Source organism: Hemiscyllium ocellatum, chromosome 43 (genome assembly GCF_020745735.1).
Source record: "Hemiscyllium ocellatum isolate sHemOce1 chromosome 43, sHemOce1.pat.X.cur, whole genome shotgun sequence".
In the NCBI taxonomy this organism is placed as follows: Eukaryota; Metazoa; Chordata; class Chondrichthyes; order Orectolobiformes; family Hemiscylliidae; genus Hemiscyllium; species Hemiscyllium ocellatum.
This window is the reverse complement of record NC_083443.1, coordinates 28952483-28970238: the sequence shown is the minus strand read 5'-3', so window position 1 is coordinate 28970238 and position 17756 is coordinate 28952483. Positions and strand designations below refer to the sequence as shown.

The 17756-nt window shown below is 42.9% G+C and overlaps 1 protein-coding gene across 1 annotated transcript; it reads left to right on the top strand.

Annotated features, from left to right (window-relative positions):
* Positions 1-11194: 11194 nt before the first annotated feature.
* si:ch211-248a14.8 (uncharacterized) lies at positions 11195-15344 on the top strand. Its single transcript, XM_060854136.1, has 3 exons — positions 11195-11368; positions 14373-14667; positions 14830-15344. Exons 1-3 carry the CDS (start codon positions 11195-11197, stop codon positions 15342-15344), a joined length of 984 nt encoding a protein of 327 aa, XP_060710119.1.
* The last annotated feature ends 2412 nt before the right edge of the window (positions 15345-17756 follow it).

The following is a 17756-nucleotide window of genomic DNA, read 5'->3' as shown; positions in this document are numbered from 1 at the left end:
ATATACATGTGGTCCATGGAATCCACAACGTTCCAAAACAAACAGTCGGGCGGGGAGTCAGCCCTTCTTTCGATTGGGGAAGTATGCAGGTGCTTGGTGTTTTATTTTTAAGTCAATCAAGTATTCTATGGTCAAGCCAACAGGTTTTACTTTGAAGGGAGGAGATGAGATGTAGCAAACTCTTGTTATGATCCCCTTAGAGACCAACAACTTTTAAGTAGAAGCAAAGTATTGGTGAAGGTCTGAAATAAAACAACGCTACCTTTTACTTTTACCATTTTTGAAAATAATTTTGAATTCTCAGTCATCAACTCAAAAGGATCAAATGGCCAGATTTTGTGTTTTAAAACTTTTAACAAACGATTAAAAATAACATCAACTGAAAGTTACTAGATAACTAAGACACAGTACACTATGTTACGTGTAAAGCAATTGGTGAATGTTTATGACACATGACATAGATGTAAAACGCCACTAATGGAGGAAACTGAAATAAAATATAGTTGCATGCATTTGAGGCACCAGCTGTTCAGAACCAAATGCTGTTTGTGACAATGTGTGTGTGTGTATACTTTTTTATGAATAAAGTATATTTATGAAATAAAATCACCAAAGGATGGAACAGCAACTTCTAAAGTTGGTGAGTGCAAGTTATAAAGTACAGATAAACAGGGAAGTGAAATGAAACATAAAAGAAAAATTAAGCTGGCTTAAAATTCATACTTTAATGCATCTCTTAATTCTCATGCATCTTATTTATAGCAGTTATTATTCTTCAAAGTATTTTGTTGCCTGTGGGACATTTGTAGGTCATGAAAGATCTTCTGTAATGCGAGTTGATTGCCTTATAAGGAAAGTTAGATGAGTCAAAGGAGACTTAATTGAAACATGATCAAAAACTCTTCCCACCACAGCTATAATTTCTTCCAACCTCTTCCATCAAGCAGAAGATACAAAAGCTTAAATACAAGTACTTAATTGAAACACATATAATTTTGCAGGGATTTGACTGAATGAATGTTGAAAGGATGTTTCCTCTTTTGGGAGAATTTAGAATTAAGGTTCATAGCTTAAAAATAAGGGTTGCCAATTAAGATACAGATAAGACAATATTTCTCTCTAAGTGTCAGAATTTCCTTTCTCAAAAGGCAGTGGATACAGAGTTTTTAAATTAAAAAAAAAATTTTTAAGACAGAGGGAGATACCAAGGAGGTGAAAGAGTATTTGTGACATAGAGTCATAGAGTCGTACAGCACGGAAATAGACCCTTCAGTCCAACTTGTCCATGCCGACCAGATATCCCAACCCAATCTCGTCCCACCTGCCAGCAGCCGACTCATATCCATTCCAAACCTTTCTATTCATGTACCTATCCAGATGCCTTTTAAATGTTGCAATTGAACTAGCCTCATCTAATTTTCTGAGGAAACCATCAAGGATACTCCCCTTGACAGGCCATCACAAGTGAACAAACGACACAGATAGATGTGCAAGTGATATGGAAAAGGCACATGCAAACATACCATTAACAAAGACTTTTAAGGCAGAGCCCATGAAAGATCTATCTGAAGCATCAACTGTTTTTCTCTCCACAGATGCTGCCATACCCATTTAATACTCCCTGTATTTCGTTTTAGTTTCAGAAATCTAAATGCTATTGTCAGCATTTTGCCATCTCCCCTTCACCAGCCACAATGATTGATCTGCATAGTTCCTGTTTATGACATTTTTCAACTTCCCCAAAGCAGTTTTCAATTATATTGCTGACCTGTCACTTTTTCAGAACAAATGTCCATGTTACACACTTGTCATTCAACCTGTATATTTAACACATATAGCTTACCATGTTGACATGGATGAGCCTACTGTATTAACGAATCTGTATTGACAATTATATTACATGTTATTGTCACTTACAAATGTGCAGGAATGTAGGGTTGAGGTTAAAATCAGATCAGCCCATGATCTCATTGAATGGCAGATATTAACAACAATTCTTGTTTTTGCAAGCTAAGGAATTTTCTATTCAGCATGTAATCTAAATGACTGAACCTTAACTTAGCCAGTAAGGAATTCTTCAGCAACCTTTGGAGCTGAACCTTTTGATCTGCAAACACAATAAATTCTGCTTAATGCAACAACTGTTAAGACTTCAAATGTCATCTCACCAATCTATCGCATTCAATACTGAACTTCTTTAAAACGTTATTAAGAAATATTGGAATTATTCAGTATTTATATAGATCATGGGATATATTTAATATAACTTGAAGTATTAACTCTCACAAATGCTGCTGAGTTTCTCCAGCATTTTCAGTGTTTGTTTCACATTTCCACGATCTGCAGAATTTTGATTTTATCCAGTTTTTGGAGGGCCAGACTTGAGACACTCTGCATGTGTTGGAAAATCAACATGAATTCTTCATCAATTTTTGCACAAGTCCCTGAAATTCCTTAATGACATTCCCAAGAAGTGTTGTTGCATTCTTGGAACGTGCTGTAAGAAAATCAGTCCTTAACAGTGACGCCGTTTGGAAGCTACAGATGACAACTCAGCCAATTTCTGGACTAATCAACACAAATCATCATGTTTCACTCATAATCTGCCCAAGTACCTTTGGCTGTAAAAATACTTTGGAAAGTTCTGAGGATCTGAAAGGTGCTGAATAGCTGCAATGTCATTTTTCTTTCTTTGTCATATCAACTCAAATGACTTCCTGCACATGTTTTTGCAACATCCTAGAGATCCAATGTCTCCCTTCACCCTGCTTCCCAGTAACTACCCTCAGACAACTCTCTCAAAATTGATATATTCTTGGGCATTAACAGCATTTACTGACATATTCCAAGGATTCCCCTAAAAACATTTGGGAAGACAGTGGCACGGTGGTATTGTCACAGTAACAGTATTTCAGAAATAAACAGAACTGCAGATGTTGGAAATCTGAAAAAAAATCAAAGTGCTGGAGAAACTCAGCAGGCCTGACAGCCTGCATGGAGAGAAAGCAGAGTTAATGCTCCAGGGCCAGTGACCCTTCTTGAGAATAGATGGTGGCTGGGAAATAAGGCATCTCACACATAGAACATAGAACATATAGAATATTACAGTGCAATACAGGCCCTTCGGCCCTCGATGTTGCGCCGACCTGTCATACCAATCTGAAGCCCATCTAACCTACTCTATTCCATGTACGTCCATACGCTTGCCCAATGACGACTTACTTGTACTTAAAGTTGGCGAAGCTACCACCATTGCAGGCAAAGCATTCCATACCCTGAGTAAAAGAACTACCTCTGACATCTGTCCTATATCTAACACCCTTCAATTTAAAGCTATGGCCCCTTGTGCTCGCCATCACCATTCTTGGAAAAAGGCTCTCCCTGTCCACACTATCTAACCCTCTGATTATCTTATATGTCTCTATTAAGTCACCTCTCAACCTTCTTCTCTCTAACGAAAACAACCTCAAGTCCTCGTAAGACCTTCCCTCCATACCAGGGAACATCCTAGTAAATCTCCTCTGCACCCTTTCCAAAGCTTCCACATCCTTCTTATAATATGGTGACCAGAACTGTACACAATACTCCAAGTGTACCGCCGCTAGAGTTTTGTACAGCTGTAGCATAACCTCATGGTTCCAGAACTCGATCCCTCTATTAATAAAAGCTAAAACACCGTATGCCTTCTTAACAGCCCTGTCAGCCTGGGTGGCAACTTTCAAGGATCTGTGTACCTGGACACCGAATCTCTCTGCTCATCTACACTACCAAGAATCTTACCATTAGCCCAGTACTTTGTATTCCGGTTACTCCTACCAAAGTGAATCACCTCACACTTGTCCGCATTAAACTCCATTTGCCACCTCTCAGCCCAGCTCTGCAGCTTTTCTATGTCTCTCTGTAACCTACAACATCCTTCATCACTATCCATAACTCCACCGACCTTAGTCTCATCTGCAAATTTACTAACCCACCCTTCTACGCCCTCATCCAGGTCGTTTATAAAAATGACGAACAGCAGTGGACCCAACACCGACCCTTGCGGTACATCACTGGTAACTGGACTCCAGGTTTAACATTTCCCATTAACCACCACCCTCTGTCTTCTTTCAGCAAGCTAATTACTGATCCAAACTGCTATATCTCCCACAATCCCTTCCTCCACATTTTGTACAATAGCCTACTGTGGGGAACCTTATTGAACCCTTGCTGAAATCCATATATACCACATCAACCGGTTTACTCTCACCTACCTGTCTGATCATCTCAAAGAACACAATAAGGTTTGTGAGGCATGACCTACCCTTCACAAAACCATGCCGACTATCCCTAGTCAAATTATTCTTTTCTAGATGATTATAAATCCTATCTCTTATAACCTTTTCCAACACTTTACCAACAACTGAAGTAAGGCTTACCGGGGTTGTCTCTACTCCCCTTCTTGAACAGGTGAACCACATTTGCTATCCTCCAGTCTTCTGGCACTATTCCTGTAGACAATGACAATTTAAAGATCCAAGTCAAAGGTTTGGAAATCTCCTCCCTGGCTTCCCAGAGGATCCTAGGATAAATCCCATCGGCCCAGGGGGCTTATCTATTTTCATACTCTGCAGGATTTCTAATATCTCTTCCTTGTGAACCTCAATCACACCTAGTCTAGTAGCCTGTATCTCAGTAATCTCCGCGACAACATTGTCGTTTTCTTGAGTGAATACTGTTGAAAAATATTCATTTAGTGCTTCCCCTATCTCCTCTGACTCCACACACAACTTCCCACTACTATCCTTGATTGGCGCTAATCTTACTCTTGTCATTCTTTTATTCCTTAAATACCTATAGAAAGCCTTAGGGTTTACCCTGACTCTATCCACCAACAACTTCTCAAGTCTCCTCCTGGCTCTTCTGAGCTCTCTCTTTAGGTCTTTCCTGGCTACCTTGTAACCTTCAAGCACCCTAACTGAGCATTCACATCTCATCCTAACATAAGCCTTCTTCTTCTTCTTGACCAGAGATTCCACTTCCTTCATAAACCACAGCTCCCATGCTCTACAGCTTCCTCCCTGCCTGACAGGTACATACTTATCTAGGACACACAGTAACTTTTCCTTGAATAAGCTTCACATTTCTAATGTGCCTCTCCCCTGCAGTTTCCTTCCCCATCCTATGCTTCCTAAATCTTGCCTAATCACATGGTAATCACCTTTTCCCCCAGCTGTAACTCTTGCCCAGTGTATACACCTATCCTTTTCTATCACTAAAGTAAATGGTGGTTAGCACTGCTGCCTCACAGCACGACCCACCGAAGCACAATCCACCCAGATCCATTCCCCTACATTTACCCCTTCACCTAATTCTATGGGCAATTTAGCATGGCCAATTCACCTGACCTGCACATCTTTGGACTGTGGGAGGAAACCGGAGCACCTGGAGGAAACCCACGCAGGCCCGGGGAGAATGTGCAAACTCCACACAGTCAGTTGCCTGAGTTGGGAATTGAACCTGGGTCTCTGGCGCTGTGAGGCAGCAGTGCTAACCACTGTGCCACCGTGCTGCCCGAAATGTGGCTTCGCCCCTTGTTGGCCTGTCTACATACTGTGTCAGGAAGTCCTCCTGCACACACTGGACAAAAACTGACCCATCTATAGTACTCGTACTATAGTGTTCCCAGTCAATATTTGGAAAGTTGAAGTCCCCCATGACAACTACCCTGTCTCTCTCACTCCTATCGAGAATCATCTTTGCTATCCTTTCCGCTATATCTCTGGAACTATTTAGAGGCCTATAGAAAACTCCCAACAGGGTGACCTCTCCTTTCCTGAGTCTAACTTGAGCCCATGCTACCTCAGTTGACGAGTCTCCAAACATCCTTTCTGCAACTGTAATACTGTCATTGACCAACAATGCCACACCTCCCCCTCTTTTACCATCTTCTCTGTTCTTACTGAAACAGCTAAATCCTGGAACCTGCAACAACCATTCCTGACACTGCATTAACCATGTCTCCGAAATGGCCACAACATCGAAGTCCCAGGTACCAACCCATGCTGCAAGTTCACCCACCTTATTCCGGATGCTCCTGGCGTTGAAGTAGACACACATCAAACCAACGTCTTGCTTGTCGGTGCCATCTTGCGTCCCTGAAACTTGATTTCGGACCTCCCTACTCTCAACCTTTTCTATACTTGAACTACAATTTTGGTTCCCAACCCCCTGCTGGATTAGTTTAAACCCACCCCAATAGCCTTAGCAAATTTCCCCCCCAAGGATATTGGTACCCCTCTGGTTCAGATGAAGACCATCCTGCTTGTAGAGGTCCCACCTACCCCAGAAAGAGCCCCAATTATCCAAGAATCCAAAACCCTCCCTCCTGCACCATCCCTGTAGCCATGTGTTCAACTCCTCTCTCTCCCTATTCCTTGCCTTACTAGCACGTGGACGTGACAACAACTCTGTTTGTCCTAGCTCTAAGCTTCTATCCTAGCTCCCTGAATTTCTGCCTTAAATCCCCATCTCTCTTCCTACTTATGTCATCGGTGCCTATGTGGACCATGGCTTGGGGCTGCAACCCCTTCCCCTTTAGGATCCCAAAAACACGATCAGAGACATCATGAACCCTGTCACCTGGGAGGCAACACACCAACCGTGGAGTCTCTCTCGTCCCCACAGAACCTCCTATCTGTCCCCGTAACTATGGAGTCCCCAATAACTCTGCTCCTCTTCCCCCTTTCTTTTCTGGGCAGCAGACACAGACTTTGTGCCAGTGTCCTGTACCCCACTGCTTTCCCCTGGTAAGTCGTCCCTCCCAACAGTATCCAAAACGGTACAGTTATTGTTGAGGGGAATGACCACAGGGGATCCCTGCACTGCCTGCCGGTTCCCTTTCCTTCCCCTGACTGTAACCCATTTGCCTTTTTCTTGTACCTTAGGAGTGACTACCTCCCTGTAACTCCCCTCAATAACCCCGTCTGCCTCCCGAATGATCCGAATCATCTGAGGGATCTTAGCTAATCGAGGCTTCACTTCCTTCTAAGTGGCCACTTTTCCCCAAAGTAGCTGAAACAATGCACTGGCTTTTGCTTTACATTAAGATTTTCTGGGGTAGGATTCAATTTGAGGAGCTGCCAGGGGCTGACAAAGTGCTGTTCTGGGCTCCTACCGCTGTGCAGGAAGCTCCAGGTGAAGGAGTCCACCCCACAACAGGCAGCTTGCAGTCCCTGCCTTCTGCTCCACATTTGTTCACATACACCCCTGCACCACTGTATTGCATCGGCAAGTACTCTGAGAAAAGATAAGTTGACACAGCTAATCGTAAGGATCTGGAACACACTGCCTGGAAATGTGGTGGAGGCAGGTTCAATTGAGGCATTGAAGAGATGCTGAATGATGATTTGGATGGAAATGGTGTGCAGAGGCTTTGGGAAAAAGCAGGAGGTAGGCGGTAGGTAATAGAACCAGGGAAATTCGATGGACAGAATGACTTCCATCTGTACTGTAATGGCTCTGTGATTCTGTGATACACAGACAGTGATTTTTACTATGCACAAAGCATGGTGAAGTTCACTATACAGATTCATTGTTCCTTAGTAATGGCTTCACTGGTTCATGATGTCACCAGGGCTATTTGCTCATGTGCAGGCAGTAAGTTTCTGACAGCCAACTTGCGTTCGGGCCAGTTACTCTGTTTTATAAAACCTTCCAAGTATAAGTGATGAAAGTTAAAATTTGATTGTCTTTTACAGTTATCAGGAGATCATCAGCACCTTATACTCCTATAATAAAACAAAGAACTGTGGATGCTGAAGATCTGAAGCAGTGTCACGGGACTCAAAACATTATCTCTGTTTTCTCTCCACTGATGCTGCCAGGCCTGCTGAGTTTCTCCAGCAATTTTGCTTATGTTCCTATAGTGCTTCTCATGTGTAGCTTTGAGTGCTTTAAAGGGAATGGATATTAAAAAAAAAGAAAGGATGCCATAAACAAAAGATAATGGCTTGAAGTGTAATAACATATTTAGGGCATTGGACAGAGCATATGGAGAGACAGGAATATGAATACCCAGAGGACGCCAATTGGTAAAATGGCAGAAGTAACAGAGGAAAAACTTGCTTAATCGTAAGGGAATTACAGGTTAGAAGGTAATGCAGAAAAGCAGAGTTGAGGATTATCAAATCAGCTATGATTGTAATGAATGGCAGAACAGACTTAGACTCTTAGACACGTACACCACGGAAACAGACCCTTCAGTCCAACTCATCCATGCTAACCAGTATCCTAAATTGATCTAGGCCCATTTGCCAGCACTTGGCCCATATTCTTCTGAATCCTTACTATTCATATACCCATCCAGATGCCTTTTGAATACTGTCATTGTACCAGCCTCCACCACTTCCTCTGTACATGTACCAACCTCTGCGTGAAAAAGTTGCTCCTTAGGTTCCTTTTAAATCTTTCCCCTCTCACCCTAAACCTAAGCCCTCTAGTTCTGGAGGGTTCCCGATGAAGGGCTTATTCCCTAAACTTCTATGTTCCCGCTCCTCGGATGCTGCCTGACCTGCTGTGCTTTTCCAGCACCACTCTAACCTTGACTCTGATCTCCAACATCTGCAATCCTCACACAGAATTTGATTAATAAATCTGAAATTGAAAGCCAGTCTCAATAATGGCGGTGTGGTAACTATCATCAATTTCTATCAATGGGGGAAAGAAACAGCTGGTTCACTAATGTACTTTTGGGAAGGAAATCTGACATCTTTACCCAGTCTGGCCTACATGTGACTCTAGACACACAACAGCATTCAGACCGTTAGCTGTCCTTCAAATTGACCTAACACTTTTAAGAGCAATAATGCTGCACCTGTCAGTGATAAGTACATCTATCGAAGCAATACTTTTTAAAACAAACCTCACACAGCTTTCCCTTGGCTGTAATGTCCTTTCTACAGTGGAGTTTCCAAAGTGTACATCATAGTGTTGCTGTCAACCTAGCTCTAATAGTTTGTAACCAGCACACTTGTTATCTTGTTATTTAACCTTCCCAGTCAAGACTGAGCTCTACATATTCTGATATATTCAGTTACATCTTTTAGTTCTGAAGAAGAGTTACTGAACTCAAAATGTTAACTCTGCTTTCTTTCCACAGATGCTGCCAGACCTGCTGAGTTTCTCCAGTAATTTCTGTTTTTGTTTATTTTGGATCTCCTGTGGAGCTGGCTTTAGTTTCCTTGTCTTATAATCATCTCTAATTACTATACATTCATCATTTGGGTAATTTAATTACTCCTGCCCTCTACCCTATCACACACCTTTCTTGGAACTTTGGAAGAAAAAAGTCAAAACAACAGCAGTTTTAAGAGGGAGAAGAGCAGACAAAGGAAGCACATGGTGAGGACATAGTGTGTAATTATTATAGCAAATAAGTTGTTTTTAAACATTATGTTTTCAGCAAAAAGCTGAGATAACTGAAATGCTTGGGCTATACAAAATGATACAAGTTAATGAAATGTCCGAGGATGGAATGTACCAGCAGAATTGATATAAAATGTTAAACCAGAGCTTGATGTACTGTTGACAAAATAATGTGTGTCAGCACTTACAGAGAGGAAGGTTGCCAACCTGGGGAAGGGGGCAATGGGCGTGGAGCATAGATGGTCAGAGGTGAAATACTAAGAGAGATTGGGTAATGCAAGAGTCGGGGGAGGTGACCTCACGCAGCTCAAAAGTATAACTGTGTAGTAGTTTGAATAATCATGACTTCAATTGCTTTCTGCAATTGGGGTCCTTTCTTGCAAGATCGTAAAATAAATTGTCTTGTTTCCAGCTTTGGTGGTCGCGTCTAAATTTTATTGAATTTTGTTTCTAACATACTGGATTGACTTGAAGCCTGTTTGACACTGTTGTTATTCAGACCAACTAATACATCCAGCAGCATTCTCTCCTGAAGTCAGGTTGATTTGCAGACCTGCTGGAGACACGCACGAGAATTCCTAGAAGCATGGCATTCCAACTAGAACTCTATCAACAAACACATTGACTTGGATCCCATTTACCACCCACTGAGAAAAGAACGGGAAATGACATCACCACTGGAAATGACATCACCACAGGAAATGGCATCACCAACCCAAGAAAACCTAAACCCATAAATAAGAAGCGGGACATGCCACCAGTGTTTTACTGGAGGCCCACTGATGATGTTACCTAGTATGGTGACAAAACGTCTGAGCATAAATCTCCCAGCTCAGCAAGCAAACTTACATCCAGAACCCCAACTTGTGCTACAAATCTTCTGAAAAATCGTTAAACCTGGCATGTCTGCAGCATCTGTACAGAGACAAACAGAGTTGATGTTTTGAGTCTAGTGACTCTTCCTCAGAACAGATGGGAGTTAACTGCACTTGAAATGTTCACTGCGTTTCTCTCTCCACAGATGGTGCCAGACCTGCTGAGTTTCTCCAGCTAGTACTGTTCCTGTTTCAGTAAGCCACACCTTGCTAATATGGATAATTTCAAAAAATCACAATAGAGTGAAGACATTCTCTTCACCTCAATTCTAAATAGCGACCACCATTCTTCCTGTACCTCCCCTCAAATCCCCCTCTGCTGGTGTCTGGTGAGAGTATTGCGTTTTAACATTAAACTCTCCACGTCAAGGAAGCAATGTTGAGTGATGCTGAAATTATAATCCGAACCCACCCTCACCATGGCCTTGTCGATGCCACGTTTCCAGAAGGAAATTAAGAAAGTTCTGCAAGTGCAAAAGAGACTCGCCAGCATCTGAAATGGAGCTCCAGCTGCATTTATGTCACGCAAAGTGCTTCATAGCCAAATGAAGCATGGCTACCATTGTCATGTAAAATATGCTGAAAAGATAGACAAAATGGGACCTGCTGAAGTGATTAAAGGTGTGATATGAAATTCAATCCTTGCCCTTTTCTTCAGGCATTTATAACTTCGTATCAGGCCACACTCACAATGTTAACTGATTTTGGATGAACCATGTGCTTTGAGCATTTTTTTTCCATTTCTGATTTCCAGGTCTTTTTTTCTTATTAAATGTTGATCAGTACCCTGTAGATCATTGACTGCAGTGGGATTAAAGGTCTATGCAGATAGTGCAGACTGCCTCTCGCCTGCTGCTGCATTATAAATGAGTCTGAAGTTAATTTTTAATTGCATGCCAGTTGGTCTCCCCAGGATGGTAGCGGCAGTCCCTGTGCAGAACTCTGCTGGCCGCTGGCTCCTGTGCGGCAGCTGGTTGTTGGGTTTCTGGGCTGTCTACACACTCTGCTCCGGCTTCTCCGAGTTCTTCAATGGGGTCTTCATCAACCAGTACCGCTTCGGCTTCCCTGCTTTCATCGCTGTCTGTCAGGTTAGGAGAGTCAGCCGTACTTCGCTCTTGGACCTGTCGTTTTATCTCTGCTGTCATTACTATTAAAAAAAATTGGGAATGAATTCCACCCTCCCACCCTCCACCCATGTAATAGAGAATCATCAAACTATAAAGCACAGGAGGAGGCTATTCTGCCCATTATACCTGTGCCGACTTTTCGATAGGGCCTCTGAATTAATTCTACTTACTTGCTTTTTCCTCCATAGTCCCCCATGTTTACTCCTCTCGTCTGTATATTGAGGCTTCTATCGACTTAAACAACTTCTATTGGGTTAATGCGGATAAGTAAGTCAATCTGTCTTTTTACGATGGTTTGTAGATGTTTTACAGGTGTTTTGGATCATCGTCACCTTTTGGAGTCAAAGAAGAATGTCCCTGCTTATGCTCTGAAATTGGTTAGCAGTTTTGTATTGTTTTTGTTTTGTTTTGGCTTTCAGCTTTCCATTGATATGATGTTGGCATTATTGGCAAGTTTATTGCTCCATTCCCATAATGCTTTTGGGAAGATGGGCATTGAGCAATCCACGTGAACCTGCTGGAGACCATGTGGTGAAAGTACTCTGGGATGGCACGTGAGGTTACTCTGTGCCATGAACAGAGAAGCTAGGGACAGGGCCTCTGGCTCTCACTCGGCCTTCTCATGTTTGTGTGTCAGTTCTTTAAGTATTGTGGGATGGTGCTGAGAATGAGTTGCTCTATCCAGAGGCTCGTTTGTGGCAGGAGACTCCCAGGAGGATAGGAGCAACACTTTAGGGATGTCCTGAAGACAGCACTGAAGAGATCGAACAGATGCTCGCCAATGTATGTAGGACACAGGCTCATGACCAACGAAAATACACAAAAGTTCATTTGGGACTTAAAAATCACACAACACTAGGTTATAGTCCAACAGGTTTAATTGGAAGCACACTAGCTTTCGGAGTGACGCTCCTTCATCAGGTGAAAGTGTTCTGTGTATTGTACACAGAGACTGCTGTTCTATATACTATACACTGCTGTTCCTGAGAATAGACACAGTGACTGCTGTGATACATATTAAACTGAGCGACTGCTGTTCTCTGTGTTATGCTCAGGGACAGCGGTTCTCTGTATGATACGCAGGGACAGCTGTTGTCCATATTCTACACAGGCACTGCAGTTCTCCTTCACCTGATGAAGGAGTGACACTCCGAAAGCTAGTGTGCTTCCAATTAAGCCTGTTGGACTATAACCTGGTGTTGTGTGATTTTTAACTTTGTACACCCCAGTCCAACACCGGCAACTCCAATTCATTTGGGAGGGCAGCAAACACAATGAGAATGTGCAGGGGTGAAGTTGGGACAATGCAGGGAGCACACAAATGTCCAACAATGCATTCACTCAACCTAGGAAGCACCAGCTGCTCTGTTTGTGGCTGAGTCTATGGATTCTGCATTGGGCTAAATAGCCAATTCAGAACACAACAATTTATAGCAGAAGCACCCTCGATCCTGTGCTGCAGTGGTAATGTCCCAACCTCTGAGCCAGAAGGTCTGGATTCACATTCTGTCTGCTCTAGAGTTATGCAATAACATGTCTAAACAGAATGTGGAGGAGCCCGTGTTGGACTGTAGTGGACAAAATTAAACATCACACAAGACCAGGTTATAGTCCAACAGAGTCAAGAGTGTGGTGCTGGTAAAGCACAGCAGGTTAGGCAGCATCCGAGGAGCAGGAGAACCGACATTTCAGGCATATGCCCTTCATCAGGAGTGAGGTTTATGAGCCGGGCAGGGGCTGAGAGATAAATGGGAGGGGCGTGGGGCTAGGGGGATGGCAGCTGGGAATGCAATAGGTAGATGAAGGTGGGTAGGAAGGTGATAGGTCGGAGAGGAGGGTGGATCAGATAGATGGGAAAGATGATGGACAGGTCAAGAGGACAGTGCAGAGTTGGAGGTTTGGGACTGGGATAAGTTAGACTTACACTTACAGTGTGGAAACAGGCCCTTCGGCCCAACAAGTCCACACCGACCCGCCGAAGCGCAACCCACCCATACCCCCACATTTACCCCTTACCTAACACTACGGGCAATTTAGCTTGGCCAATTCACCTGACCCGCACATCTTTGTGACTGTGGGAGGAAACCGGAGCACCCGGAGGAAACCCACGCAGACACGGGGAGAACGTGCAAACTCCACACAGTCAGTCGCCTGAGTCGGGAATTGAACCCGGGTCTACAGGCGCTGTGAGGCAGCAGTGCTAACCACTGTGCCGCCCAAAATGGATGAGGGGAAATGGGAAAGCTGGTGAAATCCACATTAAACACGTGTGGTTGCAGGGCCCCAAGGTGGAAGAGGAGACGTTCTTCCTCCAAACATTGGGTGGTTAGGATTGGGCGATGGAGGAGATCCAGGACCTGCATGTCTGTGGTGGAGTGGGAAGAGGAGTCGAAGTATTCAGCCACAGAAGAATTTTATTTGTAAGCTCTAGCTTTCGGAGCGCTGCTCCTTCATCAGGTGGTAGAAGGAACAGCGCTCTGAAAGCTCGTGCTTCCAAATAAACCTGCTGGACTATAACCTGGTGTTGTGTGATTTTTAACTCTATCTCTAAACAAATTTAATAGAAAACATCCAGTCCCTCAATGACCTATTGAAGCGACTCTTCGATAGACACATGGATGGTAGTAAAATGAAGGGCAGGTAGATTAGTTTGATCTTAGAGTAGGATAAAAGGTTGGCAGAACATTGAGTGCCGAAGGGCCTGTACTGTGCTGTATTATTCTAAGTCCCCTTTATCTTCCTCAACAACACTAAGAATAGCAAATCAGCTGTCAATTAATGTAATTGTAATTTGTGGGATCTTGCTCTGCATTAAACAGCCACTTTATGTGCTTCACGGTCATTACATTTTTAAGGAATCTATTGCATGCAAAATTCTTTGAGACTTCCTGGGAGACATGCAAAGTGCATGTAAATCCAAGTTCATCTCTGCATAGTACTGTTTCATTGTGTTATCTTTTGTTAGGCATTATTGACCGTTGTGGTGCTGCAATTGCTGAGCCAAGCCAGACTGTTGAAGATCCAGCCGTACTCACTGGAGAGTGGAGAGATTTTCCTGCTTCCTTCTATTTGTTTTAGTTTTCATTCAGTGCTAACCCTGTGGGCTGTGACCAGCTCCAACTCCGTAGGGTTTAATTTTATCAGACAGTTTACACCCCTGGCCACCTTGGCATTGACAGAAATATTCAAGTTGAAGAAAAGAACATCGTCCAACAGTGCTTTCTTGGTACTGCTGGTGACTTTGTGCTCCGCTCTTGCAGGTAAGATTTGAAGAAGAGTATGCTATTCTAACTAGCCTTTTACACCACTGTACTTCAAAGTTAATCATTGCAGGTCTGTTTTAAGAAAGTGCAAGTGTAAAAGAAACCATTTCCAATGTTTTATTCAGCTTTCTAAACTTGATCTAATTTGTTCCTGCTCAGGGCTTCAGAACTTCACCGATGAAGCTCTGGTATACGCCTATGGAGTATTAAATCTCATGTTCAAGAGCACGTACCTCATTTTGATCCAGGAGATGTGTGAAGACCACAAGTCGTCGGTGGTGGATGTCTACTACACGTGTAACATTAATACCTGTCCGCTGCTGCTGCTGTACTGCCTTCTCCATCCTGATACTCCTCAGATCTTCTCATCGGGCAGCTGGTCCAGTCTGATCTTTTTGGGCTTCTTCTCCTTGGTGCTGCTGCTTGGGTGTTTGCTGAATTTTCTTGTCTTCCTGTGCACCTTGCTGAGCTCAGCCCTGACCATGAACATATTTGAAGTTGCAAAGACAGACATACTGATGCTGAGAAACATTTCCACACATGAATGGACTTCCTCACTCCCTCTTCTCACCAGCCTTCTCATCAGTATCAGTGGAGTAGGGGTCTATATGTATAAAGCAGCCTGGGAGCTGAATACAGGAATGAAGAAAGAGGCAATGTGTATCACCACCTGAAAACCACTCATTTTATCCTAAATATTAGAATATAAATCAGAGGACACTTTTCATTCCTGCTTCATCCAAGGATGCTGAATCATTATTGGTTCCATGACTACCATTCTCCACTATTGTGTTCAACTATCTATACAAAGTACAAACCTCCCTACTGAATGGTGGAAAGCTGTTCAAATCGACTTAAAAGTCTTGCATTCATATAGCAGTTTTTACAAAATCAAGTGTTTTGCAGCTAACGAGATACTTTTTGTTGTATTTAGGAAATCAGCAACAATTTATACACAAACCCCCACCCAATTGCGATAGTGACCACATATTCCCCTTCCTAAAATATTGATTAATGGATATATTTGGTCAAAGAACCATGGAGAACAGCTCTGCTCTTCTTCAAGATTGCCAGCTGATCTTGCTTATCTGAAAGATGGGCATTTAGTTTAATGACTGCATCTCTGACATTGCAGCACTACCTCAGCACATTACTCAAGTCTCAACCCTTAAGTTTCTGGAGTGGGACATGAGCATAACTCTGTTTGAGATGGGGCGAGTGCTAACCGCTGAGCCACAGTTAACTTATAATATCTCAGGCATGATTTGCCATGTCCAGGAGATTTTTCCTTAAAATGCACAAAGACTGATTGCAAACCTTGTGCTAACTCAGCTTGGACCTGACATATTTTGGGTCAGTATGTCTCAATTAATAGGAATAGGGTTAAAAATAAACCATTAGAGCAAAGCACCTTTGAAATGAAGCTCACCGTTTTTACTTTGTGCTTGAAAACTTTGGCATTTTCCCTTCCCTTTGGTCAATTTGAAAAGGGCCAAAGTTACTTCAGAGCTGGACAGAACTCAAGTCTTTGGACTTTAAGTTTTTTTTTTGTCATTTATTGTTGCACAGAGTGATTGTTGAAAACGATACTTTCTTTTGAATAAACCCAAATGTTGTGGAAATACTCGCATTTTTATCTCTAACTCCAACACCGAGGACACTTTCTCTTCCTGATTTTAAGCCACGATTCAACAGGCACAACTTGCCCTCCAACACCTTCTGGCAGTGACTCTACTCAAGAAGAGAGTGATCTCAGTGACCTGTAGTAATTTGCAGGTAAAAAATGAGGTCTGCAGATGCTGGAGATCACAGCTGAAATGTGTTGCTGGTTAAAGCACAGCAGGCTAGGCAGCATCCAAGGAATAGGAAATTCGACGTTTCGGGCATAAGCCCTTCATCAGGAATGATTCCTGATGAAGGGCTTATGCCCGAAACGTCGAATTTCCTATTCCTTGGATGCTGCCTAGCCTGCTGTGCTTTGACCAGCAACACATTTTCAGCTTACTCCTCCCTTGCCCAACAATTCATAGATTTTGAAATCATCCCAACCTTTCCATCTGGTCAGCATGGACGGGTTGAGCCGAAGGGTCCATTTCCATGCTGTACACCTCTCTGACTCTATAACTTAAGACTTGTGCTGATAATATTGAGCACTTACAGTCTGGGGAAAGGATTTTATGAATAATGAATCTATACATCATTTGAAAGTGGCGAAGATGTTGCAAGATTGCAAAGTTTAAACATGAATGTCATTGTGTACAGATGTGACAAATTAAGGTTCTGTAACTGATTACAGAACGATAGAGCTGGGAAGGGGAGCAGATGGAATGGCAAGTAGTCAAGATTAATTGTCAAACTGGGACCTTTCAAATCAGCATAGCTCAGCAGAACTGGATGCATTTACCCAATCAGGTGTCAGGGGATATGCATAAATTCTCATTACAAATAAAACAATGAAACATGATGTTAACCTAACTTGTCTTTAGCCCACAGCCCAAATATTTAACTAATTCACTTTCCAGATTATAACTGCTTCCAATCACTTTTCAGACAGTGCATTCCTGATTCTAACTAATTGCGTAAAACAAAAATCTCATCGTGTCTTGGTTTTATAGCCATTTCAATCCTTAAACAAAAAAAAACTGCAGATGCAGGAAGTCAGAAACAAAAACAGATTGATGTAAAAACTCAGCAGGTGTGGTAGCATCTGTGGAGAGAAATCAGATTCAATGTTTCAGTCCAGTGACCCTTCTTCAGAAGATGCTGCCAGACTTGCTTTTCAGGTTTTGTACCTTCAATCCCTATTCTCAGGGCATCAGCACTCTTGACTGTAGCAGCAATTTCTTATTTACCAAAACACTTGGTTATTCAGAACAGAATAGTGGGTGGCATGGTGGTTAGCACTGCTGCCTCACAGCGCCAGAGACCCGGGCTCATTTCCTGACTCAGGCGACTGACTGTGTGGAGTTTGCACATTCTCCCCGTGTCTGCGTGGGTTTCCTCCGGGTGCTCTGGTTTCCTCCCAAAGTCCAAAGATGTGCAGGCTAGGTGAATTGGCCATGCTAAATTGCCCGTAGTGTTAGGTA